We start from the raw sequence: 13,508 nt of genomic DNA on the forward strand, positions 1-13,508 counted from the left end.
TTAAAATCTGAAAAGCGTTTTGGAAAGCTAAAAGGTACTAAAACAGAAGGTGAATATAAAAGTCTATAAGAATTTTTAAAAAGCTAAAAGAATACGGTTGATATATGAAAGACTTTAACTATCAATTTACAGAGCACTCATATGTTCATTAAATCTGGGTTTTGGCGCAGATCATCCTCCAACGAATTTTGAGCACTGCCGTGCAGAATCTAGCAACACTGTATGTTATTGCGAGGACTGGTATCTGAGTGCAGCAGGGAGGTATAGAATTGCCCTGTGCGCCCTGGGTACTTATGAAGTAGTGGGGAAATCAGGATAATACGAATGCCTCTGTGATAGGGTCATGGAGAAGGACATACCCTGCCGTTTCTATTTGTCCCGAGTCACAGGGGCATTGTCTCTCCGAGTAGTCAATCTTCCTGTATGCCAAGCACTCCAGAAAGAAATCGTGGGCTGAAAGTGGGCATAGGGCAGCCTTGGGCTTGTCCGTATGCAGTGGCGTAGCGTGGGGGGTGCAGGGGGGGGCCGGCCGCACCAGGCACAACATCTGGGGGTTAGGGTTAGGGGGCGCAAATCCACGGGTTAGGGGGCGCAAATCCACGGGTTAGGGGGCGCAAATTACTTGCCTTGCCCCGGGTGCTGACAACCCACGCTAAGCCACTGTCCGTATGTAAGTGTGCATATAGATGGCACAGCACCATGTGTGTGGATCCATTTGCAGGCTGGATGACCATGCCAATATCGCATGCACACTTATCACTGGTGTGCTAACTCTACATATGAATGGGCTGACTTGCAGGTTACGCCTCCTATCCAGTCCGTACGGGGCAGCTATGGCTACTTGGGGGCATGCCTGAGAGTGACCCCTCCGGCAGAATTCAAGCCCGTGCCCTGAATTATCAGCCTTTGTTATTTTCATCATTAAACGTAACTCACTACTTTATTATTATTTTTAAAGGCATTTTTTCTTCTTCGGCCCAATTCCTTCCTAGACCGCCGGGCTCCAAGGGCCGGGAATCCCTGAGCAGGGCGAGCGGCGCCCTGCCCACCCGCGCACAACCCCTTTCTTCCGTCGCTGCCGGCAGAGCTGCCCCTGGTTCGCCCCAATCCCGGCCACGAATGCCGGCTTCTCCCGCAGCCGCCCCGGCCACCAGGGCAGCGAAGGCGGAGGTTCGCGGGGCGGGCCGAGCGCGGGGCCAGAGCAGGGCCGGGGAGGGTTGCGTCCGGCCCGCGAGCTGCACAGCTCCGAGGAGGCAGGCGGAGGTGCCTCTGCTGCGCTGCGCGGAGAGGGCGATCCTGCCGGCGGCGGGCCTGCAGGGGCAGCGGAGACGCGGCTCAAAGCAGGCGGGCGCCACCGAGGGAGGGAGCCTTGGCTCCCGGCCAGTCCTGACCCGGCGCGGGGCGCGAGGTTCAACTCCTGGTGCGGACGCGGGGACTTCGGAAGCGGCGCTGCGCCACTGGCCCATCTCGCCCAGCGCTGCCCACACTGGCTGGCAGCGGCTCTGCAGGGTTTCCCCGCCCCACAGGGAGACGCTAACTTTTCTTTTAGCCAAAGAGGTAAGCGTAGCGGGGACGGGGACCAATGTTATTTCAATTACTACTTCACACGTTCTTTCTGGCTGATTGCTGGGCTTAGATTACCGGTACCTGAGGCCGCTAAAGGCAGTTTTCGAGGAGCGAGCCCTCGGAGTTACTGTATATTTCCAAGGAAGCCAACATCAATGGCACGGTTAGCAATGAACCCGTATGCAGTGTACACATTCACCAGCCCAGCTGTAAACTTGACAGCCGGCTGATTGAAAACCTTTGCTGTGACCTTTTTGTTAATCGAATAGGATCTACTGACTGCAGAGTTTTGATTTAAGTTAAGTGCGGAATGAATACAGTGCGGATTGTGATGACTTGCGACCCTGGATTCCCCAACCCCCTCACTTGGGTGCAGTGAAGTACACCATGTGGTCTCCTCCTCCTTACTCCTTGGAACAACTGGGCACTCAGCTTTTCCTGTCATCTTTGTTTGGACTTAGTTGTGTTTGGGAGGTCTCAGACCATTTGCCTTTGGACTGCGGCAAACCCTGCTTCCTCTCACTTCCTTATATACAGACTTGCACGCAATGGTGTGTGCTGACTCACATGACAGCACACCTGTATAATACCTGGTGTGAAGGATCAGGCACAGTTCTTACTAAGGTCGTAAACCTATGTCTTAGCTCTGCTGCAGCAAATTGCAGGTGGACTTACATGATCCAATACTTTCTCCATACAAAGCATGTACTTTTTAAGTCAATGCTTTTCGTACTTTCTATTGATGGTTTTTTGTGCTACAGTGGTACCTCGGGTTAAGAACTTAATTTGATCTGGAGGTCCATTCTTAACCTGAAACTATTCTTAACCTGAGGTACTACGTTAGCTAATGGGGCCTCCTCCTGCCGTCACACCACCGCTGCACGATTTCTGTTCTCATCCTGAAGCAAAGTTCTTAACCCAAGGTACTATTTCTGGGTTAGCGGAGTCTGTAACCTGAAGCGTATGTAACCCGAGGTACCACTGTATATGCTGGCTGGTTAAACCAGGTGTGGGTAGCCGAAAACTCAAACTCTCAGTAAGTGAAGGACTTCCCCTGCATGCAAAGACAGGCTCCAGCGGATTGAGTGGGTGGGACCAAGAATGAGTCCAATGGTCCAGAAGGTGGTTTCTGCATTTTCCGTAGGCAGTGATGTCCAAACTTTTTTTCAAAGAGGGCCAGATTTGATGAAGTGAAGGGCTGTGAGGGCCGGCCAAAGAGCCAACCACAATTGAAGTTGTTGAGGGTTTTTTGGGATTTTACCCCAGGAAATAAACTGCCATAGGGGCCGAATTAAATCAACCAGCAGGCCGGATTAGGCCCCTGAAACAGACTTTGGACATGCCTGCCGTAGAGGGAAGTGAAGGGCAGATGGAGCCCATCAAGGTAGCCCATCTAGGAGAGGGAAACCCCTGATCCCAAACCTCAGCTGCCTTGCAGGACATATTTGGGAGAAGAAAAGGTTAAACCATACACAAATCTGGAGTGGGGTCCCTAAGACAGCTGGATGACATCTTGGATGCCTCCATCCGGCAACTCCTACAGCCAGCCAAGCTGGTACCAAATGTCTTGGTCTGCTTTCCTTTGGACCACATCAGCAAGGCCAAAAGTGTGGTCTTGTCATCTGGGCAGCCCACTTCACTGCTGTAATGCAGTGGTTTGACTTCACCTCTAGAGGCACACTCCACTGTCTCATCAAGGCAGATGGATGCTGACAACAACAAAAATCTCTCTGCATCGAAAATTAGCCTGTCAATGGCTAATATCCTTCTCTCTGACATCCAGTTTTCTATGTGCAGGAAATTTAATATATACAAAAAGAAACATTTGGTCAGTTGAGACCCCACCTCACCCACATGTGCATGCACTCACACAATACGAAGCAGTGCAGCTCAGACACAGGTTTACCACCTCAGGACTTTGACATCTGGAGAAGTACACGCACACATTTCATGCCAAGTAGAAGGAACAAGCTACCTGCATGCACAGTGCCATTGGCCTATGCACAAATATGCGCTCCTAGTGCATGGCTGAAGTAATTCCTGTTTGGGGGCGGGTTGGAGAGAGCAACAGGAAGGAAGCCTGCACTGAACAATGGGAGGAAATGGGACAACTGGGGGGGGGGAGGCTCAGCGAGCGCAAAGTGGTGTAATGTGCAGCAGCTAGATCCATGGAAAAACATTCAGCCTGGGATGCTTTACAAACAAGACTCCTAAGGATACCTTATAGCCCTCCTGTGGCACCAGCCGCTGCACCCACGATGAGTGAAGAGGGGGGTGAGAACAGGTAAGCCATTGCCGGAATTACAGTAGTTTAATCCAGAGTAGTTTCTGTAGCAGTTGCATGGGCGAAAACTTTCCTAACTGGGGATGGGAGTGAGTCAGGAGAGCTGCCAAAGGCGCATTGTGGAGCCGATACACAGCCATGGCTAAGAGACCACCAGAAGCTCCCAGCTTCAGATCTTGCACGTACCATGAATGTGCTGGGTAGCTCTAAGCAAGCAGCTCTGCCTCAGCCCCCATCACCCCCAGCCTCCCAGAAGCACGAGACATTTCACAGCAGCGTAATGGAAGAGAAGCTCCTTGAAAGGGAAGTGCCAGGTATATAGGCCAAGTATTTTTGATATACATAATGTTGGGGAGAAATACAAGTTCTGATGAATTCTTTTCAATAATCATTTTATTTATTTCTTGAACACAAAGTGATTTGCACCCAACCAAGTGATATGGCCACATCCCTGAGAATGGCTGTGAGCAGGAGACAGACTGTGGTCCCTCCAGCAGCTGCTGCCGTTCTTACAAAGTAGAACGTGGTCTGGTTCAGTAAGACATTTGTGCTTCTTAAGCAAAAGAGCGTACCTGGGATCATTTAATGCAGATTAGATACAGATCACAAGTATGCATCCTTTCTTTGTAAATTAAGCACGTGTTGATTGACTGTTGGGAATCTTTCCTATTCCAAGATTTTTGCACAGGGCCCAGAAAGCATTTGCTATTGGGCACCTAATTTAGGAATGAGAATACCTGAGTAAATTCAGTGTGTTTTTTAAAATGCTGAAATAAGACCATCCCTGTTTTTAGAACATGGGGGTTCTCTTGCTTGATTAGATCAAGATCCAAATATTCCAGCATTCTCTTTCCAACAGTGGGCAGTGAGAATCCTTCAGGAAGCTCACAAACAAGGCATGAAGGTGACATAGACTCTGTTTGCCCCCAGCCACTGCCTCCCTCCACTACCTGGTATTCAGGGGTACAGTGTTTCTGAACTTATAAGTTCCATTTAGACATCATAACTAATCACAGTTGACAGACCTACCCTCCGTAAATTGGCCCAAACTTCTTAAAAAGTTTCTAAATTAGGGTAGAACTACATACAGCTGCATGCATCTGCACAAATGTCTGATGGTTGCTTTTCCGAAAGAAATGCAGGTTTTCGAGTGGGATTTGGAGTTGAGAAGCCAAGGGTGGGAGGGAGATGGCATTTAACTCTTTTCTACCCACCATATCTCTGCTCCGCATCTCTTTCTCTCTTTCATAAGAGTCCTAGATCAAACTAAAGGCCTATCTAGTCCAGGATTCTGTCCTCACCATGTCCTGGTGCCTATGGGAAGGCCCACTTGCAGGCAGTGCGTACAACAAAACTCTCCTGCTCATGGTCTCCTGCAACTGGTTTTCAGAGGTATACCACCTCCAATCCTTCCAGTAGCACCAGTGTGTATCTGAAGAAGTGTGCATGCACACGAAAATTCATACCAAGAACTAACTTAGTTGGTCTTTAAGGTGCTACTGGAAGGGATTTTTTTAATTTTTTTATTTTGACTATGGCAGACCAACACGGCTACCTATCTGTAACTAACACCTCCAATCCTGACAGCAATATAACACACACAGAGAGAGAATACTTTGCCTTTTGCAGTGTTTGAAACATGTTTGGAGATGCTGTCTCAAAGGTTTGGGATGAGGGTGGGGATGAAAAACCTGGTATAATAGCAGCATATAACATTTTAGAAATGAATATGGGACCCAGGGGGAGCAGCTGGGGATGGTTTTGTGCTGAAAAGAATGTGAATGGAGAAATAGGCATCCCACCACCCCCACTGCTTCTGCCACTTCTCCATTCCAAATCTTCTCTTCCCACAGCTTCCCTCCTAGGGAAAAGCAGCTGTTGTCCTTTCGTTGCACCCCTTTGCATGTAACATTTGGTTAGGATCTGACTGGTTAGGATCCCCTATTTGTGCATCTTGTGGTCTGAGGCATCTGCCCTTCCAGAATAAGCCATGGCAAAGCTCCCATATTTCACCTTCTACATAGCACCATGATGTGAAACTGTATTAAACAACTAAGGGAAATCAAATGAACACAAGACTTGGGAGTCAGGGAAATAAGTAAGAAATATATTATTTTAATTCATTTTGCAAGAACGATGATTAATCAGGAGTGCGGATTGCCCAGGAGTGAGACTTGCCAGTTCCGGATTTAGACTGAATTTTTGTAAAGACCAGCATGTGCAAAGGAAAGTCATTGGTCTCCATCTATTTGCAGAAACCAGAGAGATTTCTGAGCCGATAGCAGGAAGGGCTTCTGAAAAACAGTGGGGGGGGGATGACCCTCCCATCCTGAGTCTGCCTAGCAGGCTGGTTGCTGTCTTAGTTGCTGGCAGACAGGCTGTGTGAAGGAGGCCCTTGCTGTGTGTGACTCACAGTTTGGTGACCTCTCTCATGCCCTTAGCCAGCAGTCAGGCAGATTACAGCAGTGCCTTTCCAGTCACAAACCCCTCCCCATATTGGTCACCCCGGCAGAATCTCACTCCAGCCACAATCCAGTTGTTTCACTCTGGGATGGGCCTCCATCTTCCCGCACAGAGGACAGGGTTCTGAATGCTCTGCTGGCACTCTCACAGAGACAGCACAAGAGCAAGCAAGGGCTGACTTCTCAGGACCCGCAGAGACTGCATATCAGCCCAATGTCAGGACTCTGTGCAGAGCCAAGTTTTGTGTGACAGAAGTCTGTCAGCCCCATCTTCCTGAGAAAGTGGGGGGGGCAGGTTTTCCATGTGAGACCATTGCTGTTCTCTGGGAGCTTTTGTCTAGGTGAAACTTTAGCATGAAAGTTATGAGCACCAAGGAAGCCAGACTACAGGAAAGACAATTTTATGCTGCTGAATTAATCTCAAGGTATATGAACCCCTGAGCCTTTTTATCTGCACAAATTGAATACAAGGATGGGGGTGCATGAGGCAAGCCAAGGATTCCCATAGACTTAGCTCTTCTCCATTCCTCCCAGTTCCAGGAGAGATGTTCTGCTGCCTTTCTGTGCCAGGTTTTTAATTGCTTTCTTTCCTTTCCCTCAGGTTGTAGGCTGAAAAAAACTCTCTCCTTCCTTGCCAAGGGGACATGCACCAGCAGTGCTCTGTGGACTCTGACATTGCAGACTGGCTGGCCCTCATCCACCTGGAGAGATACTGGGATACCTTCAAGAAACAAGGATATGGCTCCGTGAAAGATGTGATCTCTCTCAGTAAGGAGGACCTGCAGAAGCTTGGCATCACTGCTACTGGGCACCGCAAAAGGATTCTGAATTTAGTGCAACAAACTCGACTGCTTGTGAGGGACAGAAGTGGGCACATGGCAGGAGATGCTCATTACAGGTCTGGCAAGTGTGTAGATTCTCTGGATGGGACTAATGCGGCAGAAAAGAATGAAGTGGGCACAAAGAAAGAAGTCTTGGTGGAAACTATTCCCAGCCTTGGGGTTGATCTTGACCCTGAAGACAACAGTCAGCATCCACGGTTGAACAAGGAACCGACGCCTCCTGTGACCAAGCCAGTGCCCAAACCCAGGACGTTGTTTCCTCGCGCGCACCAAGCAGCCAAGCCAGAGAAAGTCTCATTGGCACAAACACCAGTCTGCAATCCCACGTCTTGCTCTGAACAACCTCTAAGAACGTTTATTATTCTGGAGGGATTTGATCCAGGGGAAAGTACCACGGATGCTGAGAGGCTTGAGTTCAGTCCAAAGCACCAGCCAGGGCCAGGAGACAAAGTCGAAGGGGTCACCCTGCCACCTCAGAGTAGACCAAGGGAGGGACACTTGGAATATGCTCTGCAGTGTTTTGCTCCTGAGAGTGGCATGAGTGGGGAGGTCAGGAGTGTGCATGAACTCACCTCCTCATCCACCTTCAAGAGCCAGCCTGAGGACACCGTCAGTCCAACAGAGTCGAGGCTGCTTCCTTCTGCCCTCACCAAGTCAGCCTCCCCAGAGGAGCAGAAAGAGTCTGTGTCAGATGTCACTGTGCCCTTGCCAGTGAAAAGCATGGAGGCGAAGGAAACTGTGAGGAGTCAGCCTTCTGACCTGGTCAAGCAAAATGGGACTGTGACCGTGGAGAATGCCAAGTGAGTATTTATGCCTTTCCAAGCAGTGCTCTTTCAGGAAACCAACAGAAAGGCCTCAGGTAAAATAGGAATGGGGTCATTTGGTTGTGGCAGTTGCAGATAATTAGTTCTGCACCCCAGTCCTTTGGAGTTGGTGACTGGATCCCTGCTGGACCTTGCAGCCAGCCAGCCAGCCAGCCAGCCAGCCTTAAGTGATGCACAAGGCTAGGGAGTATGTGGGCTGGAACAAAGGCCTTTTCATGGCTCTGAGAATGCATTTGTGCATTCCTGAGGAGCAGCGTCCCACAACTGCACTACCTAGTATGCCAAGGAAAGCAAGTCCCATTTAGCCCTCATCTTGGGTGATAGGATGGCATGGAACCTAGGCTAATTCGCATGCTGGGGGGAAAAACACTGACCTTTTGCTCCACAGTCAGTGTGAGGCATGCCAGGGCAGCTCTAGGGATCAGGGTCAGGTGGGGTTGTTACAAATGAGTCCTTTAAGAGGTTCAGTGAGTTTTAGAGTTTTAGGGGTTTACTTGCAAGTTCACACTGCAGGGCTTCACACTTCTCATGAATGTGGTTGCCAGGCCTGGTTCAGTGGTGCTAACTCTTGAGGACAGCTTCACTCCTAAAAATCTAAAATGAAACCCTATTACGCTGTCAGCCAGATCCAGGCAAAGTCTTAAATAAAGTTAATACATAAAAAGAGAAATAGGTCAAACTTAACAGTGACCATGACAAATCCAGAATGCGGCAGCTAGACTGGTGACTGGGAATGGCTGCCAAGAACATATAACCCCAGTCCTGAAAGACCTACATTAAATTGTGCTCGGAAACGTACTGGGGGCCCAAGTGTTGGTGCTGACCTTGAAAGCCCTAAATGGCCTTGGCCCAGTATACCCGAAGGAGATTCTCCACCCCCATCATTCTGCCCGGACACTGAGGTCCAGCGCTGAGGGCCTTCTGGCGGTTCTCTCCCTGTGAGAAGTGAGCTTACAGGAAACCAGGCAGAAGACCTTCTCAGGAGAGGCGCCTGCCCTGTGGAACGTCCTCCCATCAAATGTCAAGGAAATAAACAACTATCTGACTTTTAGAAGACAGCTGAAGGTAGCCCTGTTTAGGGAAGTTTTTAATGTTTGATGTTTTATCGCATATATATATATTCTGTTGGGAGCTGCTCAGAGTGACTGGGCAAACCCAGCCAAATGGGCGGGAAAGAAATAAAAAATTATTATTATTATTATTATTATTATTATTTGCTGTATGAGAGCAGTGCACTCTGAAAGATGGAGCACACACAGACACACACATTAGTGATATATTGTGTTAAGCACTTTGTCTGATTACAGCAGCATAAAATTCAGGGGTGGGGAACCCCTGACCCATGGGCCTAGCTTGGGCTCCAGACTTCCCCATTTGACCCTCTAGAATAGGCTTCCTCAACCTCAGCCCTCCAGATGTTTTTGGCGTACAACTCCCATGATCCCTAGCTAGCAGGACCAGTGGTCAGGGATGATGGGAATTGTAGTCTCAAAACATCTGGAGGGCCGAGGTTGAGGAAGCCTGCTCTAGGACATTTTGGAGAAGCTATGCTGCCCCACCTTGCACCCGGCATTATACATAAATTGGGAGCTTGAAGTGGTCTCCCGATGGTTCCTCCATCGGAGCAAGCCTCACTACCACCCACCTGTCAGAAGACGCATGGCAATAGCATGCCTTGTTCAAGGCGGGGAAAACAGCTTCCATTACTGGTTGCTTTGGCTGCATGTGCTTCAAAGAACAGTATTTGGAGAGAGAAGTGTTTTCATCCTCCCAGTGCTGCTCTTTGAAGCAGCCCTGCACCGTCCAGCGCTAAGCAGGATAGACCTCCCACACACACACACACACACACACACACACACACACACACACACATTAGCTGGTGTGAATGGAGATCAACCCAGCCTGAGCTGGGTGTGTTGCGAGATCTCCCTGCAGGGCCCTCTTACCCACCCAAACATACTCAGTTTTGCTGGGCTTTAGAATTCAAAGCGCCTCAAAATCAGCAACGCACTCCTAAAAGGGAGGTCAAAACCACACTTTTAGCCTTGCATTACTGCCTTCAAGGTGCTTTGAAGTTCTGACTCTGGGACTTCAAAGCACCAGACGTCATTTGTGATGTCACTTGATGGGCAGACCCATCCACCCTGTCACTTTTGTCGTGCGAGGCAAATCCTTATGAGGTTCTGGTACATGGAGCCAAAATGGTTGACACATCCCTGATATAAACGAATAAAACCACAAACTACATGGCTGGCTGTAGAGTAGAGGGAATGTTGCTGTGGAGGTGGTTGGCAGGTGCGATAGTTTTGAATATGATGCCTGGCTACTTGGCTAGGTGGTTGGGTGAAAAGGATGAATTATCCAGGAGTGCCTGTGAGCAAAGTGCAAAGGAGATCTGTAACATGGCACCCCTCCTGGATTTATATCTCTGCTCCATTCTTGCAGGTCCTTGGGACAGCTCTGCCTAGATCATCCTCCACAGGGACTTGATAACAGATCAGGTGAGATGACAACAGCATCCTTTGTCCACTTAGCTATTGCTACATGGGAAGAACTAGAACCACATCAGACATAGGAGCCAATGAGGGGGATGGACACTGTGAGAGTCAATGTTTGTTTGGGTTCCATATGCTCCTAAATCTGAAAGCTGTACAGGGTCTATGCACACTTCCTAGGGGAACTGGCTGTGTTTACCCTGCATGGGCACAGGAGTCTAGGAGTTCAGAGCCCACCTGAGAAATGCTAAACACAAGGCCCAGAACAGACAAGACACAAGAGGCTCTGAATTTGTTTGGAACAGCCGCGGTGAAGAAGGAAGAATATAAATCCCCATTGTCAAAGCTGCTACATGTGTGTGTTTTGCACTGTGAGACAAATAGCAGTTGGAGGGTGGATTAAGATTGGGGGAAGGGCCCTTTTTATTCAGGGGACTCAGCTATACAGCTGCAAATAAAAACATTTTAAGTGTGTTGTAAAGTGCATTATACAAATGTGGCACTAGATGGCGTATTTTTCAAAACGTTTTTTAAAAAAGCATTTTCACGTTTTTTAATATGTGTGTAGATTCCACCCGGGTAGAAACAAACATGTGGGATCCAAAAATCTCCTGCATCTCATCTGTTTTGGCCCTCTTGAGAGACAAGAGACCATTGAGGGCTTTTCTTTCTGCCACTTCAACCCTCCTGACATTTCAGCTTTTGTTTTCCCACAGGACCTGTTGAGGACTCCATCAGTCCCTACTGCGAGAGCATGTTTGGGCAATGGTGGCCTGCCCAGGAGCAGGTGAGGAGATATGCAAATATGGAGTAAGGGGCAAGGAGTGTGAAAGCCAATGAGAATGCTTTGCATTGCTTCCTGCTCAGGCTCAGTTCTGCTAATTCATGAGTCCACCTTATCCCTTATACACCCAGTAGATCACAGGAGAGTTTCTTCTGCAAGTTCCAGAGATCTCAGAAGCCCACTCCACAGTAACTCCGAGCGGGGCTTTTAGTGTGGCTGCCTCTGTCCTGTGGAACAGCATTCCTGTTGTGATGCAACAGGCACCCGTGATCTGCACTTTCGAGAAGCAGTTGAATACATTTTTGTTCCAACAGGTTATCTCAGCTGGATAAACGGGCCACAAGGGTCCACTTGTTAAGGTTTTAGTCTTGTTTAAAATGTATTTGCTGCTTTGTTTTGAACTGTTTTTAATTATCTTACGTGTAAATTGCCTTGAGATGGTGGCTTAGAAGATGATTAATAACAAGCACAACAACATCAGCCATGATCGAAGCAGCAGCTCATTACACCTCAGAAGTGGTTAGGGGGATGCCAGAGGCCTAGTATGGCACCCCACTTTCTAAGTTCACCCCCACTTTTCTGAGCAATGAGATGCTCCAGGCACACAGCACTTAACCGGGATTTGGTTTCCCTTGGAAGGAGATCCTCTGGAGGCTCCCAAAGTTCTGTAATAATGGAGCTTATGTCCAAAAGCACATAAGGTCTAGCATAGCTGGAGGCACAGCTTAGCACTCCCGACAGACAGCCAGAGGTGGCCAATACCTTCCTGCCCTGATTGTGAGCTTTCTCGAGGCATCTGGGTAGCCACTGCTGGAAACCTAAAACTAGGTTAGATTGGTCTTTTGATCTGATCCAACCTGGCAGCTTGGTGTGGCATCAATTTGTACACAGGGCATAGAGTTCTGGAGCTTGTCTTTCAGCAGGCAAAGAAAAGAAAAGGAAACAAGAACTACCTTTGTCTCCTAAACATTCTATGAGAATCTTCTTCCAGGCTGCAGGATCCCTTGAGTGGCAGGAATACGAAGAGTTGCCAGAATGTGCACCAAACCAGGGAGAAGAAAGGCCCGTGTAAGTGGTTTTAGCTACTATTCTCTCCCTACTTCTCAACTCTTTTTCACCAGTGTTAAAAATAAGCCGAAAGGGGGGCAGGGACACACTGGGAAATATCTCAGAAGATGACATCTCATTGGTGCAGTCTGCAAAGAAGTTCACCAGACTAGACAGTGCAGAGTAAGTATGGGCATGGGCTTCCACCAGGTGATGATCTGGTTCAGCACTACTAGTGGTTGCCCATCTTTCACGTGAAGCAGAGAGGGACTCACAGGCCATCACTCAGGGCTTGTCCACACTTCCGCTTGTCCTGTGCCTAGAAAGCAAGGCTCTGGGCAGTTTTTTGCTTGACCCGCACTTTCTAGGTACGAGTCTGAGTTGTTTTCCCCTTGCCCCACTCCTTTCCCAGGGAAAACTTGCTCTTTACCTTTGAATCAGAACAAATGGCAATCTGCAGAATATATGATTTCCATTTGCTCCAGTTGAGCGCTAAAGAATGGTTTTCCCCAGGGGGAAGCAGTGGGACCAAAGGAAGTGTGCATAAGCCCTAACTGCACTCTAACTCCCCCTCTGCTTGTCAGTTTCAGTGAGGAGAGCAGGACAGAGGAATGGGGCTGGCAGGGGATGGTGTTCCTGTTTCCTGATCTTCTGTCTTCATTGCTCCTGTAAAGGGCATTTTGAAAGGAACAGGATTGCCCTTCTTGCTACCAGCTGCTGTGGGAGAGAACGGAATTGGTTCTATAGCTGAAGGGCTGTCCATGCTTCAAGAAACAGATCTGATGTCTTTCTTTCAGGAGCAGAAATACCAAGATAGAAGAAAAGAGCCAGTCCATGCAGCCAGTCCGCATTGCCCAGAATGAGACCGAGGGATACTCTTCAGTGGAGGCTCTGTGGGCCAAAGGCTCCCCATTCAGACTCTCTGACCACCTGTATCCTGATGAGACTTCAGAGGACCTAACCATCTCCCCCTATGCCAGCTATACCTCGCTGTCAGAGCGCTCGGTCACTGTGCTCAACGGCTGGCTGGACAAGCTGTCTCCACAGGGGTAAGTGGCAAGGGAAATGGGCCAAGTTAAAACAGGCTCTTTGCTTACTTGCAATCATTTATTTGCCTCTTTCCCAATAAACTGCCTAGAGCAGTGCACACAATTTAAGCATCAGAAATCACGCAAGCTGAAGTAACTACAAACACAAAAACAAT

The 13,508-nt window shown here is 48.8% G+C and overlaps 1 protein-coding gene across 4 annotated transcripts in view; it reads left to right on the plus strand.

Moving 5' to 3' along the window:
• Positions 1–1,173: 1,173 nt before the first annotated feature.
• The window catches only part of ARAP3 (ArfGAP with RhoGAP domain, ankyrin repeat and PH domain 3), a 38,713-nt gene continuing 26,378 nt past the window's right edge, over positions 1,174–13,508 (plus strand). The window contains exons 1-7 of one of the 4 annotated variants that reach the window (XM_083518981.1): positions 1,174–1,305; positions 1,345–1,557; positions 6,914–7,954; positions 10,424–10,479; positions 11,190–11,260; positions 12,249–12,325; positions 13,102–13,353. In XM_083518981.1, the coding sequence (XP_083375107.1) occupies positions 6,957–7,954; positions 10,424–10,479; positions 11,190–11,260; positions 12,249–12,325; positions 13,102–13,353 (1,454 nt within the window). In that variant the 5' untranslated portion in view covers positions 1,174–1,305; positions 1,345–1,557; positions 6,914–6,956. Of the gene's footprint in view, positions 1,558–3,674; positions 3,851–6,913; positions 7,955–10,423; positions 10,480–11,189; positions 11,261–12,180; positions 12,326–13,101; positions 13,354–13,508 lie in introns of those variants that run through there. The other 3 variants (XM_083518982.1, XM_083518980.1, XM_083518983.1) reach the window with 3 other exon arrangements.

The sequence above is a fragment of the Podarcis liolepis genome, assembly GCF_965112155.1.
Source record: "Podarcis liolepis genome assembly, chromosome: 8".
NCBI lineage: Eukaryota > Metazoa > Chordata > Lepidosauria > Squamata > Lacertidae > Podarcis > Podarcis liolepis.